We start from the raw sequence: 16,570 nt of genomic DNA, 5'->3' as shown, positions 1-16,570 counted from the left end.
ATGCGCCGCAGCCTGCCCGCCACCAAGACTCAGTTTCATCCCATCACCAGCTGCCGGCCATGCGGTCACACCATGTGCCACTCGCTTTGCCCTCTCACCCTTTCCCCTCTGCTAACCGCTACTCTGTTTTCTGTATCTACGTGTTTGGTTTTGTTTGGTTTGGTTTCTCCACTTGTTTTTTAAATTCAACATGAGCAAAATCATATAGTATATCTCTCTGACTTATTTCATTTAGCATGATGCCCTGAAGGTGTGTTCATGTTGTTACGATGGCAAGATTTCATCTTTTTATTTTTTAAATTTTTTGGCTGTGTTTTCAGGCTTGCAGAATCTTAGTTCCCTGACCAGAGATTGAACCGATGTCCCCCGCAGTGGAAGCACAGAGTCCCAACGACTGGACCATCAGGGAATTCCCCAAGATTTAATGGCTGAGTAGTATTCCATTGTTTATATGTATATATACGCATACGTATGTATGTATATATATGCCACATTTTCTTCATCCATCCATGGATAGTCACTTAGGTTATTTCTGCATCTTGGCTATTGAAAGTAATAGTGTGATGGACATAGGGGTGTATGTATCTTTTCAAAGTAATGTTTTCATATTCTTTGGATAAATACCCAGAAGTGAAATAGTTAGGTCATATGGTAGTTCTGTTCTTAGTATTTTGAGAAACCTCTCTACTGTTTCCCATACTGGCTGCACTAGTTTATAATTCCACTAACAGTATATGAGGGTTTTTTTCCCACAACCTCCCCAAGGCTTGTTATTTCTTGCCTACTTGGTGATAGCAGTTCTGACAGGTGTGAGATGGTATCTTACTTTGGTTTTGATATCTTCATGTGTCTGTTGGCCATCTGTATGTCTTCCTTGGAAAAATGTCTATTCAGCTCCTCTGCCCAGTTTTTTTTTTAAATTCTGGCTGCACTGTGCAGCTTGCAGAGTTTTTGTCCCCCTGCTAGGGAACAACCCCACTGCCCATGTAATGGAAGTACAGAGCCCTAACCACTGCGCAGCCAGGGAGGGCCCATCCTCTGCCTAGTTTTTAATCAGGTTGTTTAACTATTGTTGAGTTGTATGCGTTCTTTGTAATAAATATTAACCCCTTAGTGGATATGCAATTTACAAATATCTTCTCCCATTCAGCAAGCTGTCTTTTTATTTTGTTGGTGGTTTCATTTGCTGTGTGGAAGCTTTGTAGTTTGGCACAGTGCCATTTGTTTATTTTTTTGCTTTTATTTCCCTTGTCTGGGGAGACATATCTAGAAGAGATTGTTAAGACTGTTTTCAAAGAGTATACTGACAGGACTTACCTGGGGGTACAGTGGTTAAGAATCTGAGTTCCAGTGTAGGAGACTCAGGTTCGACCCTGGTCAGGGAACTAAGATCCCACCTGCCATGGGGCAACTAAGTCTGCTCACTGCAACTACTGAGCCTGCTGTAACAGAAGATCCAGCCTGCTGCAGTGAGGTCCGACGCAGCCAAATAAATAAATAGATTATACATATATACACTACCTATGGTTTCTTCTAGGAGTTTTATGGTTTCAGGTCTTACATTCAAATCTTTAATCCATTTTGGGCTGACTTTTGTGAATGGTGTGAAACAGTAGTGTAGTTTTTCTCTCTCTCTTTTTTCCTTTTGCATGTAGCTGTCCAGTTTTCCCAGCTCCATTTATTTATTTATTTTTTAAAAATTTTATTTATCTGGCTGTGTTGGGTCTTACTTTCGGGCATGTGGGCTCTTTCATTGTGGCACTCAGGCTTAGTTGCAGCATGTGGGAGCTTAGTTCCCTGACCAGGGATCAAACCCGAGTCTCCTGCATTGCAGGGCAGATTCCTGACCACTGGATCACCAGGGAAGTCCCCCAGCTCCATTTATTGAAGAGACTATGCTTTCTCTGTTGTATGTTCTTTGCACCTTTGTAGTAAATTAACTGTGGGGCTTATACGTGTGCATTTACTTGAACGTGGATTCTGTGTTAGATGATAAGGGATTGTGCGTGCATGATAAGTAGCTTCAGCTGTGTCTGACTCTTTGTCACCTGATGGACTGTAGCCCATCAGGCTCCTCTGTCCATGGGATTCTGCAGGCAAGAATACTGGAGTTGGTTGCATGCCCTCCTCCAGAGGATCTTCCTGACTCAGGGATCAAACTTGTGTCTCTTACGTCTCCAGCACTGGCGGCCAGGTTCTTCATCAGTAGCGTCACCTGGGACGCCCAATGTAAGAGATTATTGGTTTGGAAATGTGCAATAATAGTAATTTTTTAAAACATCTTAACATACTGGTAAAATGGCATGTCTCGAGGGCAAAACTTAGAGGACGGGTGAAATGGGAATGGCAGAGTATTGATAAGTTTAGAAGCTGAATAATGGCTATATGGGGCTTCCCTGGTGGCTCAGTTGGTAAAGAAGCCTCCTGCAATGCGGGAGACCTGAGTTTGATTCCTGGGTCAGGAAGATGCCCTGGAGAAGGGAACGGCTACCCACTCCAGTATTCTGGCCTGCAGCATTCCATGGACAGAGGAGCCTGGCAGGCTGCAGTCCACGGAGCCTCAAAGAGTCAGACATGTCTGAGCAACTTTCACAACAGCTGTATGAGGGTCCATTATACTATTCTCTTCTACCTTGTTTGGTTTGTTTAACAATGCTATAATACTGTTTCAAAAACTACATCAAATATAGCACAGGGACAAAAGTATTGATTGGTACAGAATTCCAGGGAGTTCGTGTTCCAATAGCAGATTCGGAGCTGGGCCCTAGGGCAGTGAAAGCACACCTTTGCCCACAGCCGTCTGCATTTCATTCAGAGGAGAGAAACCACGGGAGCCACTCCCGGAGGACGCCTGGGATTCAACTTGATGGGATTTCTACAGAACGTTTGCGGAGATGATGTACTTCCAGACCTCACCAGCTGTCTTTTGTTGTGTAACAAACTACCCCCAAGCTTAGTGGTTGGAAACAGACAAACACTGACTATTTCTCACGATTCTGTGGGGTGGCGAGTATTCTGGGCTGACTTGACTAGGGCCAGATGGACTAGTTTAGGATGGTCTCATTCAGATGCCTGGGGCCTCCTGTAGGAAGCTAGCCTGTAATTGTTTACACGACATGAAGCCCTCCCAGCAGCAAGAGAGGACAAGCCCGAAGCCCAGGCACGTCCCACTGATCAGAGCAAGTCACATGGCCCAGCCCAGACCAAAGCAGGTAGAAATAGAGCCTCACTTGCAGATGACACTTGTAGTTACTGAACAGGGAACGGGAGCCAAGGGGCCAGGCAGGGTCTGACTCAGCCCACATCTCTGGATGGCACTGGCTACTCAGATGAGGCCAAGAGCGGAGCCTGTGTGATTCATGTGCTCTGGTTCTAGAACCCTCACTCCGCTGGTAGAACAGAGGTGGTAGATGAAATGTTATTCAGAAATATAAACTCTGGGCTAACAGAAGAAAATCATTCCTATTTGTGCTTTTGTTATCTTTTTTTTTACCCCCCATGGCCTAAACTCAGTCCTGTTTTTCTTCTTCCTCCTTAAATTGAGCATGTGTGACTCACTGCTCGGGACTGCTAGTTGCTATAATGTCCCTTCCTACATTCTCAAAGGGCAAAGTGGCTTGATTCACAGGAGGAGGTGGGGCTGGCTATTAGTCTTGGGACAGCTCCCTGCACCAGCCCTGCTTCTTCATGTCTAGGTGAGGGGGTTGTGTGGCGTGTCTCTGAGGCGCCTGTGGCCCTGCCCTGCCTACAGAGATGCGGCAGGTGGCTCAGTGCTCCATGTCCTGGGCTTTAGGTCAGGCCTGGCCTCTTTGGGAAGAAGGATGCTCTGTGTTGGTGTAATAGACTTGTTGCAAAAGTGGCCCTAATTCTTCCCATGCACCCCCATTCATATCTTTTTCTGCTTTTAACTTGAAGTACAGTTGATTTACAATGTTGTGTTACTCTCAGGGACACAGCAGAGTGATTCAGTTACACATATGGAGAAGTGACAGGCTACCCACTCCAGGATTCTGGCCTGGAGAATTCCACGGACTGTAAGAGTCGGACACGACTGAGTGCCTTTCGCTTTCACATGCTCATCTTGCTCCTTTGTCTGAGGCACTGTCTGTTGACTTCCCCCCAGTGAACGCATGGCTGCCTGTCACTGCCTCCCTCCCCTCTCCACACATACACACCCTCCCCAGGGCCTTTGTCCTTCCACGATCCATAAGTCATGGTTCTGTTAAATTAGCATTCACTTTTCACTTGCTACTGTGACTTTGAAAATGCTATTTGTTATTGAACTATGTAAAATAATACTCCAGCTTTTGCTTTCTTGTCCAAGTTCTCTCTGCACGAGGTTCCACTGGACTGCTCTAAGCCCCTGGGTAGAGTGGGGCTGGTGAGGCAAAGGCGATTCTCAACTCCTCCCTACCCCTTTCCTCACCAGAGAGAGGCAGACGGACAGACAGACACCCCTGAGCTTTCCCAGGGTTCAGCAAGACTACTCTCTTAGGGGACTTCGTCCGCGCCGCCCTCCGCCTCCCAGAGAAGGGTCCAGCTTGTGTCATCAGGCAGTTCCCGCTTCGCTTGGCTTCCACACATCTCTCCCATCTCCGTGGGTGGCACCCAGGGTCAGGGCTCTGTGGTGCAGCCTGAAGGGGACCATGACCCTTCTCTCACTTCCTCGGCTTCTCCGTCCCAGTCTGCTGGCCCAGGGTACGTGGGAGAAGCCTTTCTGAGGGATATCTTAGTGAGGAGCTGGCCGGGAGAGTTTTGGGGTGTGGATGGGGTGCAGAGGCAGATTCTGGTGTGCGTGTAGGAGGTCTGGATCCATGGATGTTCTGGTGGTGGGAGCAGGACAGGAGCAGGAAGCGCTGTCCAGGCCCCGGTGCACAGGACGCAGGGCCGAGGTATCTGCAGGGCTGTGGGACCGCCAGGTTACAGCATGGGCCTGCAGAAACGGAGGTTCCATCCGCACCAAAATCTGTCCACGGAGCCTCCTGGAGGCTCTGTTCTCAATCATCAAAAACTGGAAACAAGCCAGCTGCCATTCAGCTGGTGAATAGAGTCTACACAGTGGAGTACTACTCAGCAAGGAAAGGGAACAAGTGACCAGCACACGCAGCGTCCTGGCTAAACCCCAGATGGCAGGCTGCTATGGGAAAGGACACAGAAGACCGCGCGCTGTGATTGCATTTATAAGGTGTTTTGGAAACAAAGCTGCTGTTCAAACGAGCAGGGGTGGTTCATTCCCACCCTGGGGCCAGGGCGGGAGGACTGGTTGACTGCAGGCTGGCAGGAGGGAACGTTCTGGGTGGAAGGAGATGTTTTACATCTTGATTATTATAGTGGCTATGTGGCTCTGTGCGTTTGTCAAAATCCATAGAACTGTATCCTAGGAAAAGGCGAATTTTGCTATGGGTAGTTATTACCTCAGTAAACCTAAATAAGGCAAGCACAGCGATGACAAAAAGCTTCAGCCAGGTCAGTGTTTGTGGTGATGCTGTAGCAGCAGGAAGGTTACCAGTGTGGGTCGCAGGAGGAGGAGGTTCAGGGGTGAATGGACACCTGTGTTCTCTCGTGCAGCCCTGCTGCCTGCTGGGAAGCTCCACGGGTGAGAGTCGGCCCATCCATCATTCTGTGGAGGAGTCATGGATGTCGCAATGGAGAAGACCCCCAGATCACAGCTACTCTCCCCTCATGCCAACCACCTGTGGCCATTCCAGAGGGAGAGGGCAAGACAATGGAACAGAACGGAATCAGAGGCTGAATTTCAGAGCCGGCTCTGTCACTTGCCAACTCAGCGGCTTAGAGCCTCAATTTGCTCATCTGCAAAATGGGTACAACAAGCCATACCTCACAGAGCTGGGTGAGGGATAAATGATGGTGACTGTATGAAAGCCCCAAGCCCCATGCCCAGCTATAACTTATTAGCCGGCTGTGGTTGAATTCCTGTTGCTCTTCTTACAAGCTATGTGGCCGTGGACAAGTGTCTTAACCTTTTTGGGCTTTGAGTTCCTCATTGATAAAATGAAGCTTTATGGCCCCATAAGGTTGTTGACCAACCTAGATAGCATATTCAAAAGCAGAGACATTACTTTGCTGACTAAGGTCCGTCTAGTCAAGGCTATGGTTTTTCCTGTGGTCATGTATGGATGTGAGAGTTGGACTGTGAAGAAGGCTGAGCGCCGAAGAATTGATGCTTTTGAACTGTGGTGTTGGAGAAGACTCTTGAGAGTCCCTTGGACTGCAAGGAGATCCAACCAGTCCATTCTAAAGGAGATCAGCCCTGGGATTTCTTTGGAAGGAATGATGCTAAAGCTGAAACTCCAGTACTTTGGCCACCTCATGTGAAGAGTTGACTCACTGGAAAAGACTCTGATGCTGGGAGGGATTGGGGGCAGGAGGAGAAGGGGACTATAGAGTGAGATGGCTGGATGGCATCACTGACTTGATGGACGTGAGTCTGAGTGAACTCCGGGCGTTGGTGATGGACAGGGAGGCCTGGCATGCTGCAATTCATGGGGTCATAAAGAGTCGGACACGACTGAGTTACTGAACTGAACTGAACTGAACTGAAGGTTGTTGTGAGGATTTAATGATTATAAAGGCCTTAGCTGTGGGCCTACCAGATAGTGAACACTCAGAAAAAGTCACAGCATTTTTTATAATAGAGTTGCCAAATTTAGCAAATGAAGATACAGGAGTCCCAGTTAATTTGGAATTTCAGATAGGCAGTGAATATTCTTGTAGCATAAGTATGTCCCATGCAATATTTGGGATATACTTATACTAAAAAAGTGTTCACATGTGATGTGCTGTGCGTTAGTCTTTCAGCCGTGTCTGACTCTTTGCCACCTGATGGACTGTAGCCCACCAGGCCCCTCTGTCCATGGGGCTTCTCCAGGCAAGAATACTAGAGTGGGTTGCCATGCCCTCCTCCTGGGGATCTTTCCAACCCAGTAATCAAACCAGGGTCTGCTGCATTGCAGGTGGATTCTTTACCAGTTGAGCTAACAGGGAAGCCCCATTCATGACATAATTATACTAAAAAAAAGTTTGTATCATTTATGTGAAATTCAAATTTAACTGGGTACTCCATACTTGGGAAGGCAGATTTGGAATGTGAGAATGGAACTAAGCCTGAAAGTGAGTAGAGTGGTGAATGATCTGCTTTAAAAAAAAAAATCTCCCTGCAGTCCAAGTCATTCATCTGGTTTATCTATGATCTCCCCTCAGGAAGCTCCCCAGGTTGAACCCACACAGCCCATTCATTCCTTGGTCCTGCTTTGGTTTTGGCCCCAGGGTGTCCGCCTGTATCCTTCGAACTCACCCCTGGACTGAGGCTGCCCTGTGGATGCCCTGTGGTCCTGCGTCCGAGCGGTGTGCCCCTGGCCTTCCTGTGGGCCCAGCTGGCCGTGGCTGCCGCCTGCACGGTCGGCTCTGCGTGCCTGTGGCCGGGGGCTGAGTGGCAGCACCACGCTTACATAATCGGTTTCTCTCCTCCTTTCTCTTTCCAGAGCCAGGTTTCACACTGAGCAGCTGCAGACGGAGAAATCAGAGAAAGCACAAGCCAGCCGCAGATTCCGAGGCCTGCGGGGGACTCTGTCCTGCTCCGAAGAAAGACCCCGAGGCAGCCGTCTCAGGCCAGGTCTTGCTGCCATGGGGCCCACGGCCGCCGCCCGCTGGCTGCCGCCCGCACTGTCAGGCAGATAAGGGGGAGCTCTGCCCGGGGCACCTGCCGCCCTGCCCGGCCACTCCCCCGAGGCCAGCCCTTCCTCACTCCCGGCTCCCTCTGCTGACCGGGGCCATGCAGGCCCTCCTCGGGCCTCTGTGAGCAGACACACCTCTGGGGACGCGCGTCTGTGCTCTGCAAGACCCGTGCACCACCATGCCCCAGGGACTGGCCTGGCTGCGCTGTGAGTACCCAGCGGGGCTGGGGGTCCGTGGGGGCTGCCCGGGGAGGGCCCCGCAGCCGGGCTCTGCTGTAACCGCGGCAACCAGGGCATTCTTCCTGGGGAGAAGTCGAGATGCTTCCCAGCTTAATGGCAAGCGCCCTCAGGGACTCCCACGCTGTCTGCCCTGTCTCCAGCTCAGACAGGCATGATGGCTGTGAGCCTTGGAGTGGGTGGGCACAGTCAGTGGGTCACGGGGACAGGGCAGGCCCTGGGGCTGGGAGGCAGGACCTCACCTGCCCAGGCTCACTGGTGCTGGGGAGCACAGTAGAGAGACTTCTGGCTTCCCTCGGGGTGGCCAGTCTGGGGTGGGGGCTTATGAAATTGTCTGGGCCCTGAGACATATGAGAGAAGCGCAGGCTGTTCCCTCTGCCTCTCCCTCCGTGAAGAGCTAAATCAAAAGGCAGGAAGAGAACGGTGGTGTTGGGAAAAAGAAAAATAGTTGAAATGAGGACAGAAAAGAAAAAGAATCTAGAAGCCTCTCGAGTCTGCTGGTGGGAAGCCAGACCAAGCTCCCTTCAGACTCCAGGACTCAATTTAGTCGACTCAAATTCAACATATTTTTTCTGGTGCCACCCACGTGCCCACTGGAGAGGCACTGCCATGGTGACAAGGACCTGGGCTATCTTGTGCGTCTCTAATACCCGGCGTGGAGTTAGGTGCTGGGAACCGTGTGCTGTTTACATGAGATCTGGGGTCTGATCCTCCGAGGGATGCGCTGAGGAGCTGGGTCCTCCCCGGCCCTTGCGGAGGGCACTGCAAAGGGTCAGGATGTTCAGAACGGGTGGGAGGGCCCAGACTTGGTGTTCTGGAATTTTCCAAGTCGTGAGGGGCAGGGGGAGCAGGAGAAACAGCAGAGTGAGGTGCCACTTGAAATGGTCTCAGAGGTGGGTGGGTCTGCATGCATAGATCTGGGGAGGTGAGGACGGCACTCCTTCCAGGGAGGGGGAACAGCGTGAGCAAACCTCAGCAGGCGGAGTGCGAGGCCAGGCTGGACGTCGGTCTGGGCTCGGGTGGCTGAGGCTGTGGAAGCCAGGGTTAGGGGCGGCTGACTGATGAGACGGCAGGAGCCCTGGAAGATGCGTGGTCTGGGGTGGGGGCTGGGATCGGGAGTCCCTCTGCTCTGGGGAGAGTCTCTATTCCAGCCTTCCGGCAGGAGGTGATGAAGGTCCCTTCTGAAGAGGGAGGTGAAAATGGAGAGTCCTGGCGGAGGGGCATGGTGCATGGGGCGGCGTGCAGCGGCCCGGCTGTGGCGGGGGCTGCGGATCAGGAGCTCGGGAGGGGCTGGGTGCTGGACAAGGAGCAGCTGCCCCAGTGAATTGCCACTGCTGCTGCTGCTGCTGCTGCTGCTAAGTCGCTTCAGTCGGGTCCGACTCTGTGTGACCCCATAGACGGCAGCCCATCAGGCTCCCCATCCCTGGGATTCTCCAGGCCAAGAACACTGGAGTGCGTTGCCATTTCCTTCTCCAATGTATGAAAATGAAAAGTGAAAGTGAAGTCGCTCAGTCGTGCCCGACTCTTAGCGACCCCTTGTACTGCAGCCCACCAGGCTCCTCTGTCCATGGGATTTTCCAGGCAAGAGCACTGGATTGGGGTGCCATTGCCTTCTCTGATGAATTGCCACAGACTTGGCGAAACAGCAGAAATGCACTCTGTCACAGCTGGGGAGGTCAGCGGTCTGAAATCAAGCTGTCAGAGCTCTGCTCCCTGCGAAGGCTCTGGTGGAGGGTCCTTGCTGCCTCTTCCAGCCTTTGGTGGCTCCTGGTGTTCCTTGGCTTGTGGCCGCATTGCCCCAGGCTACCCTGCTCTGTGAGGCCACGCGAAGGGTCTTGCCCTACGCGTCTCTGTGTCCTTTCCTCGTCCTGAAAGGACACAGTCATTGGAGTTAGGGCCTACCCTAAATTCAAGATGAGTTCACCTGGAGATTCTTAACAACAGTTGGAGAGACCCTGCTCTTGGAAGGCAGATAGGCAGTGAGGCTGCAGTTTCGCTGTCCCTGCCTGCTCAGCTGTTGTCAGAGTTGAGGCAGCAGGAAAGGAGCTTAACGTTGGAAATGGTAGTTGGGCTGCAGGGTTGGAAGAAGTCTAAGTCTGGAAGAAGACAGGTCATTTGGGCAGGGTTTCGGGGCCCCCACAGCTGCCAGTCTGGGAAGCATGGGGGCTCCACAAGTCCCTGCTGCATGCCTCATTTCCAGGCCCTGAAGGCTCCAGACTGGGACTCGATGAGGGCAGGTGGGGTACCACTTGGGGGTGGAGTGGACGGACAGCCAGAGGGTGCCAGCCACACTGGAAAAGGAAATTCAGTGTGGACAGACACACTGGTTGTGAAAGAAAAGACAGAAACTAGGATTTTTATGTGACATCTCTGTGAGCCAGAGTGTGGCCCTGAGGACACCAATCTGTGTCCTGTCACTTTCTGTCAAGCACAGTCACCAGACCAGCAGCATCAGCTTGACTTTGGAATCTGTTAGAAATGTCGATTCTCTGCCCCCCACCCGACCGCCTACCTGCTGAATCAGATACTGTGGGTGGGGCCTGGCACTCTGGGCTTTTACCAGCTTCTGCAGGAGACCCAGATGCCTGCTCCCAGTTCCCTAAAGTGCTAGGGTTCAGAGCACTGTGCATCCACACACTGGGAGCTGCCTTGTCTGCTCAAGACAGTGAGTGAACTGGACAGATGGTGCTAGAGACAGAGGCTGCTTCAGGTTGGGGAGACCCTGGGGAGGGAAGGAGTCTTGGTCTCACAGTGGGAGAGGACACCAAGGGCAGGGGCAATGTGTGGGCCAAAACCCCAAGGCAGGAATGATTTTGACAGGCAGGAGCACCCAGCTGAGGGGGCGAATGATGTAGAGACAAGGTAGGGAGCAAGTGGAAACACTGGTTTGTCTGTTCCTTGGTCTAAATATTGGTTCAAGAACATGGGAAGGGAGAGAGAGACAGAAAGTGCCAGATGGATTACAAATTTGCAAGTCTGTGGAAAATGTGGAGTCAGACTTCCACGACGGGAAGGGCTGGTGGGCTGCAGTCCATAAGGGGCACAGGGTTGAGCAGACCTGAGTTCCTGGCCTGGCAGGGGCACAGCATTGAGTAGGCGGAGGGTGGGGGACGGTGGGACTGGGGCTGGGGCGGACAGTGACACCCACAGCTCACCCTGGAGGGTGTAGGAACAGAAGGGTTCCCAAGTGCCAGGGAGGTGAGTGGGGAAAGTCCGGTCAGTAATTCCTGCTCACAATCAAGAGGTGACTCAGCCTGCCTGGCTAATTTGAGGGGAAAGAAAGAAAGAAAAGGAAAAAGCACAGCTTTTGACTATAACAATAATAGACACTAATTGTATAATATACTCTACGACATATAAAGAAGAGCACAGCGATATCCCACAGAGGTTTGGTGCATTTCTTTCTGTTGCATTTTTCTATGCACACACACACACATCTATAGTTAACGAATTCAAGTCATGCTTTATACTCAATGTGTTGCGTCATACATTTTTAAACTTCACTCAGAAGTTAAAGCGTCTGCCTGCAGTGTGGAAGACCTGGGTTCGATCCCTGGGTCGGGAAGATCCCCTGGAGAAGGAAATGGCAACCCACTCCAGTATTCTTGCCTGGAGAATCCCATGGGCGGAGGAGCCTGGTGGGCTACAGTCCACGGGCTCGCAAAGGGTCGGACACAACTGAGCGACTTCGCTTCACTTAAGCATATCAAAAGTATTTTTCTTGTCATGAAAGCATATCATAAGTATTCTTTACCAGTGTGATTTCTATTGCCTGCACGCATTATTAGTGATCATCCAGGGCTCTTGTAGTTGTTCGCTGTTATTAAATGATACTGCAGTGGAAGTCTCTGTGTCTCTCTCTCGCTTTCCTTCACATTTATTCCTAGAAATGAGTTTAATGGGTCAAAGGGTATGGACAGTTTTAAAGTCCAGTGGGTTGAAATGTGAACATTTTAAAGTCCATCAGTAACAAAAATTGCCAAAGTGCTTTCCAAGATGAGAGCATTTGCCTCACTACTTCACTAGCACTTTAATAATTTTGTTCTATTAAAGTAACAGCCACAAAAAAACCTCTTTCTGTTTGGTAGGTAAAACATGGATCTGATTGTTTTAGTGTGAATTTATTAATGAGGTTCATCTTCAGATATGTCCCTTTCATGTCCATATTTTGTTCTTTCTGCTCTGATCCGTTGAACTCTTGTTCTTATTTGTTGCTAATTTTCTCAGTATATTTTCTAAGTCTGTTCAGTTATGCAGAAATCAGTTTTTAAAGTCACAGTGACCCACAGTGGTGAAGGTGGGTAATGTTCAGATTGTTTGTATGGAAAGAGAAACAGCCTGAGTGAGGTTCAGTCAGCATCCTAGAAAGACCACACGGGAAGAGCCGCTACACACAGCTGGTACCAACACCTGAGAGGCATGTCAGAGTCAGACAGAGCAGGGAAGACAATGGCGCGGGTCGCCCTGGAGTCATTGGGAGAGTTCTGACTAGAATCCACAGTTCCAGAGTCTGCGTGGAAAATGCAGCAAAAAGCTTTGAAAACTCCTTGGCTCCAGACAAGGGGCAGAGGTTGCCCTGGAAACGAGGGTGCCTGCCCCGAGGGCAGGAGTAGGCAGGAGGCTGGAGACCAACCCCAAGGCGTAGATCTGGGGGCTCTGCCAGGCCGAGGTGGGAGTGGCTGCGCTGGACGGCACGTGCTTGTCTGAGTTGTGGTGCTGGAGCCCTGGCCCCAGGGAAAGGCTTCCCAGTGCGAGGACGGCCTCCTGGGGGCCCAGCGCCCCCACCCTTGCCTGTGAGGACACGTCCCCTGGTAAAGGGAGGCGCGTGCTCACCCTGCACACAACTGCGTGAAGGGAGGCACATGTTCACTGCACACAGGTGCGTGAAGGGAGGCACATGTTCACTGTACACAGGTGCGTGAAGGGAGGCTCGAGCTCGCTCCGCACCCAGGTGCGTGAAGGGAGGCGCGTGCTCACTGTACACACAGGTGCGTGAAGGGAGGCGCGTGCTCACTTTGCACACAGGTGCGTGAAGGGAGGCGAGTGCTCAGTGTACACACAGGTGCGTGAAGGGAGGCGTGTGCTCACTGTACACACAGGTGCGTGAAGGGAGGTGTGTGCTCACTGTACACACAGGTGCGTGAAGGGAGGCTCGAGCTCGCTCCGCACCCAGGTGCGTGAAGGGAGGTGTGTGCTCACTTTGCACACAGGTGCGTGAAGGGGGGCTTGAGCTCACTCCGCACCCAGGTGCGTGAAGGGAGGTGTGTGCTCACTTTGCACACAGGTGCGTGAAGGGAGGTGTGTGCTCACTTTGCACACAGGTGCGTGAAGGGAGGTGTGTGCTCACTGTGCACACAGGTGCGTGAAGGGAGGCGTGTGCTCACTGTACACACAGGTGTGTGAAGGGAGGTGTGTGCTCACTTTGCACACAGGTGCGTGAAGGGAGGCGCGTGCTCACTGTACACACAGGTGCGTGAAGGGAGGCTCGAGCTCGCTCCGCACTCAGGTGCGTGAAGGGAGGCGTGTGCTCACTGTACACACAGGTGCGTGAAGGGAGGGTGTGCTCACTGTGCACACAGGTGCGTGAAGGGAGGCGCGTGCTCACTCTGCACCCAGGTGCGTGAAGGGAGGCTCGAGCTCGCTCCGCACCCAGGTGCGTGAAGGGAGGCGCGTGCTCACTGTACACACAGGTGCGTGAAGGGAGGCGCGTGCTCACTTTGCACACAGGTGTGTGAAGGGAGGCGCGTGCTCAGTGTACACACAGGTGCGTGAAGGGAGGCTCGAGCTCGCTCTGCACCCAGGTGCGTGAAGGGAGGCGCGTGCTCACTGCACACCTACAGGAGCAGTGTGAAGCAGCAGGTGCTCACGTGTTCTTGCTGGGTGTGGCCCACAGATCTTGGGATCCTCCTCGGCATGGCCTTGGGAAATGAGGGCTTGGAGCCATGGCCCTTGACCCGGAGCGACGAGTGCGCCATCACTGGCTTCCTGCGGGACAAGCTGCAGTACCGGAACCGCCTTCAGTACATGGTACCCATGGGCCCTCGCCGCTCCTCTGCCAGAGCCCGCCTGGCCCCTGGCCCCTCGCATACACCCTGGGCCCGGGCTGCACTACCTGTCCTTGCTCCTGCTAGCCGCCGCGGGCCCTCCCCGCCTCTCATCTGACCCTTGATCCCACCTCCACGTGGCCCTCTCCAGGGGAGAAGGGATTGCAGGAAACCTCGGGGGAGTCACGTATTATTAACAAGGGTGGTAAGGACCTGGAATGTATAATGTTTGGTTCTTTTATTAGGGCGACTCATGTGGCATGTGGCTCTACAGGTCTTTTTCTTTCACAGCTTTGAAGGCGTTCTGACACGTAATTCACACGGCACACAATCTATGTGTTTAAGTGTGCATTGCAGTGGCTTCTAGCGCATTCTGAAAGCTATGAGGCCACCACTATGACAAGCCTCAGAGCAATCTTTTACAGTTAGCTTCCTCACCCCGCAAAGGAGATGGTTTTCCCAGAGCAGTAAGCCTCTCATCCCACACCTTGGCCTGAGACTAGGCCTGTCAGGACCTACCCTTCCCTGTGTCCCGGAGGAAGGGGCTGTCTTTGTCCCAGCTGGGGGCAAAGCGCATATTTTCTGTGGAGGAACACTGCTGTGACCTCTGCCGTCAAGGGCCAGGCCTGGGTCCTTCCCCTGCATCAGATTCCTCTGGGAGGCTGGGGAAATCTGAGCCGTTTCTGACTCTGACCTCATCCTCTGTTCTTATACCTTCCTAGAAACACTACTTCCCCATCAACTACAGGGTCAGTGTGCCTTATGAGGGGGTGCTCCGAACAGCCAACATCACCAGACTGGTGAGAATCCCCTCCTCTGGACTGGGGAGCCCCCTGCCTCCAGGGACACCCTGGGTGCCCTGCCTGGGAAGCACTGGTCTGGGTAGGTCCTGCTGCCAGGAGGCTTTCCTGGCCCCTCAGGCCAGCCCACCCTTGGCTCAGGCCCAAGCTTGCCCCCCACCCCCGGGGGCTGCCTGGTATTCCCTCCTGTGCAGGTCAGGTCTGGGGGGATGTTGGATCTGGGGGCGGGGGTAAGGGCCCAGAGGCTCCTGTCGGGGGCTTCAGTAGTTTCTCTGTCTCTGCAGCAGCGGGCCCGGGTGAGCCAGCAGGAGCTGCGGTATCTGTGGGTCCTGGTGAGTCTCAGTGCTACTGAGTGGGTGCAGGAGGTGCTGCTCGAGGGCCACCCATCCCGGAAGTTCCTGGAGGAGGTGCACACACTACTGCTGGATGTCAAGCAGGGCCTGCGGGTGAGCGCTGCGGGGTTGCGGGCGGGTGCGCCTGCATGCGTGTGTGTGTGTGTGTGTGTGTGTGCCTGCGGGTGAGCGCTGCGGGGGTGCGGGTGGGTGGGGCGGGGCAGGTGCGTGTGTGTGTGTGTGTGTGTATGTTGTGTGTGCCTGCGGGTGAGTGCTGCGGGGTTGCGGGCGGGGTGGGGTGGGGCGGGGCAGGTGCGTGTGTGTGTGTGTGCGTGTGTGTGTGTGCCTGCGGGTGAGCGCTGCGGGGGTGCGGGTGGGTGGGGCGGGGCAGGTGTGTGTGTGTGTGTTTGTGTGCCTGCGGGTGAGCATTGTGCGAGTGTTGCAGGCAGGGTGCGTGTGTGTGTGTGCCTATGTGTGTTCATGGCCAGAAGCTATCAAAGGAGGAAGTAAACGCATGGAAAGTCCTGGCTTGTCCTGGAGGGTGTGGGAGAAGTGGAGGTCAGAGTGAAGGGCTGGGCTTTGGGGGGCAAGTGATGCAACTGAGACCGTCTTAGGCTCTGCAAACCTGGGTGAGTCATTGACCCCACTCACTGTTTCCACATCTAAGGAACAAGGCAAAGGAAGAAGGCTAAGTGGGTGGAGCACAGGGGGCTTCAGTTCAGTTCAGTCGCTCAGTCGTGTCCGACTGTCTGCGACCCCATGAACTGCAGCACGCCAGGCCTCCCTGTCCATCACCATCCCCTGGAGTTCACTCAGACCCACGTCCATCCAGTCCGTGATGCCATCCAGCCATCTCATCCTCTGTCATCCCCTTCTCCTCCTGCCCCCAATCCCTCCCAGCATCAGAGTCTTTTCCAATGAGTCAACTCTTTGCATGAGGTGGCCAAAATACTGGAGTTTCAGCTTTAGCGTCATTCCTTCCAAAGAAATCCCAGGGCTGATCTCCTTTAGAATGGACTGGTTGGATCTCCTTGCAGTCCAAGGGACTCTCAAGAGTCTTCTCCAACACCATAGTTTAAAGGCATCAATTCTTCGGCACTCAGCTTTCTTCACAGTCCAACTCTCACATCCATACATGACCACAGGAAAAACCATAGCCTTGACTAGATGGACCTTAGTCGGCAAAGTAATGTCTCTGCTTTTGAATATGCCATCTAGGTTGGTCGTAACTTTCCTTCCAAGGAGCAAGCATAGGGTGATGGAACTCTTCTGCGTGGAGCTGTAATTGCATTTGTCGGAGCCCGCTACTGTACAGCAGAAAGAGTGAACCCGAATGTAAACAGGCTTTAATTAATAATGATAATAATAGAGGTTCCTGATAGCTGCCTGTTCAGCAGTGTTGATCTGAGGCCTGGGGTATATGTCTTCCAAAAAGCCTGAGGAGTAAGGTGGCAAGATCACTG

The 16,570-nt window shown here is 52.7% G+C and overlaps 1 protein-coding gene across 7 annotated transcripts in view; it reads left to right on the top strand.

The window, feature by feature from the left end:
• Nucleotides 1-16,570, top strand: part of IL34 (interleukin 34) — a 60,122-nt gene that overhangs the window by 40,474 nt on the left and 3,078 nt on the right. For 5 of the 7 annotated variants that reach the window (XM_042231447.1, XM_042231450.1, XM_012189524.4 and 2 more), the window contains 4 exons: nucleotides 7,503-7,901; nucleotides 13,825-13,958; nucleotides 14,698-14,775; nucleotides 15,060-15,221. In XM_042231447.1, the coding sequence (XP_042087381.1) occupies nucleotides 7,874-7,901; nucleotides 13,825-13,958; nucleotides 14,698-14,775; nucleotides 15,060-15,221 (402 nt within the window). In that variant the 5' untranslated portion in view covers nucleotides 7,503-7,873. Of the gene's footprint in view, nucleotides 1-5,568; nucleotides 6,443-7,502; nucleotides 7,902-13,824; nucleotides 13,959-14,697; nucleotides 14,776-15,059; nucleotides 15,222-16,570 lie in introns of all 7 variants that reach the window. The other 2 variants (XM_042231449.1, XM_042231453.1) reach the window with 2 other exon arrangements.

Source organism: Ovis aries, chromosome 14 (genome assembly GCF_016772045.2).
Source record: "Ovis aries strain OAR_USU_Benz2616 breed Rambouillet chromosome 14, ARS-UI_Ramb_v3.0, whole genome shotgun sequence".
Taxonomy (NCBI): domain Eukaryota; kingdom Metazoa; phylum Chordata; class Mammalia; order Artiodactyla; family Bovidae; genus Ovis; species Ovis aries.
The sequence above is the reverse complement of the archived record's forward strand: the minus strand, read 5'-3'. Positions and strand labels throughout refer to the sequence as shown.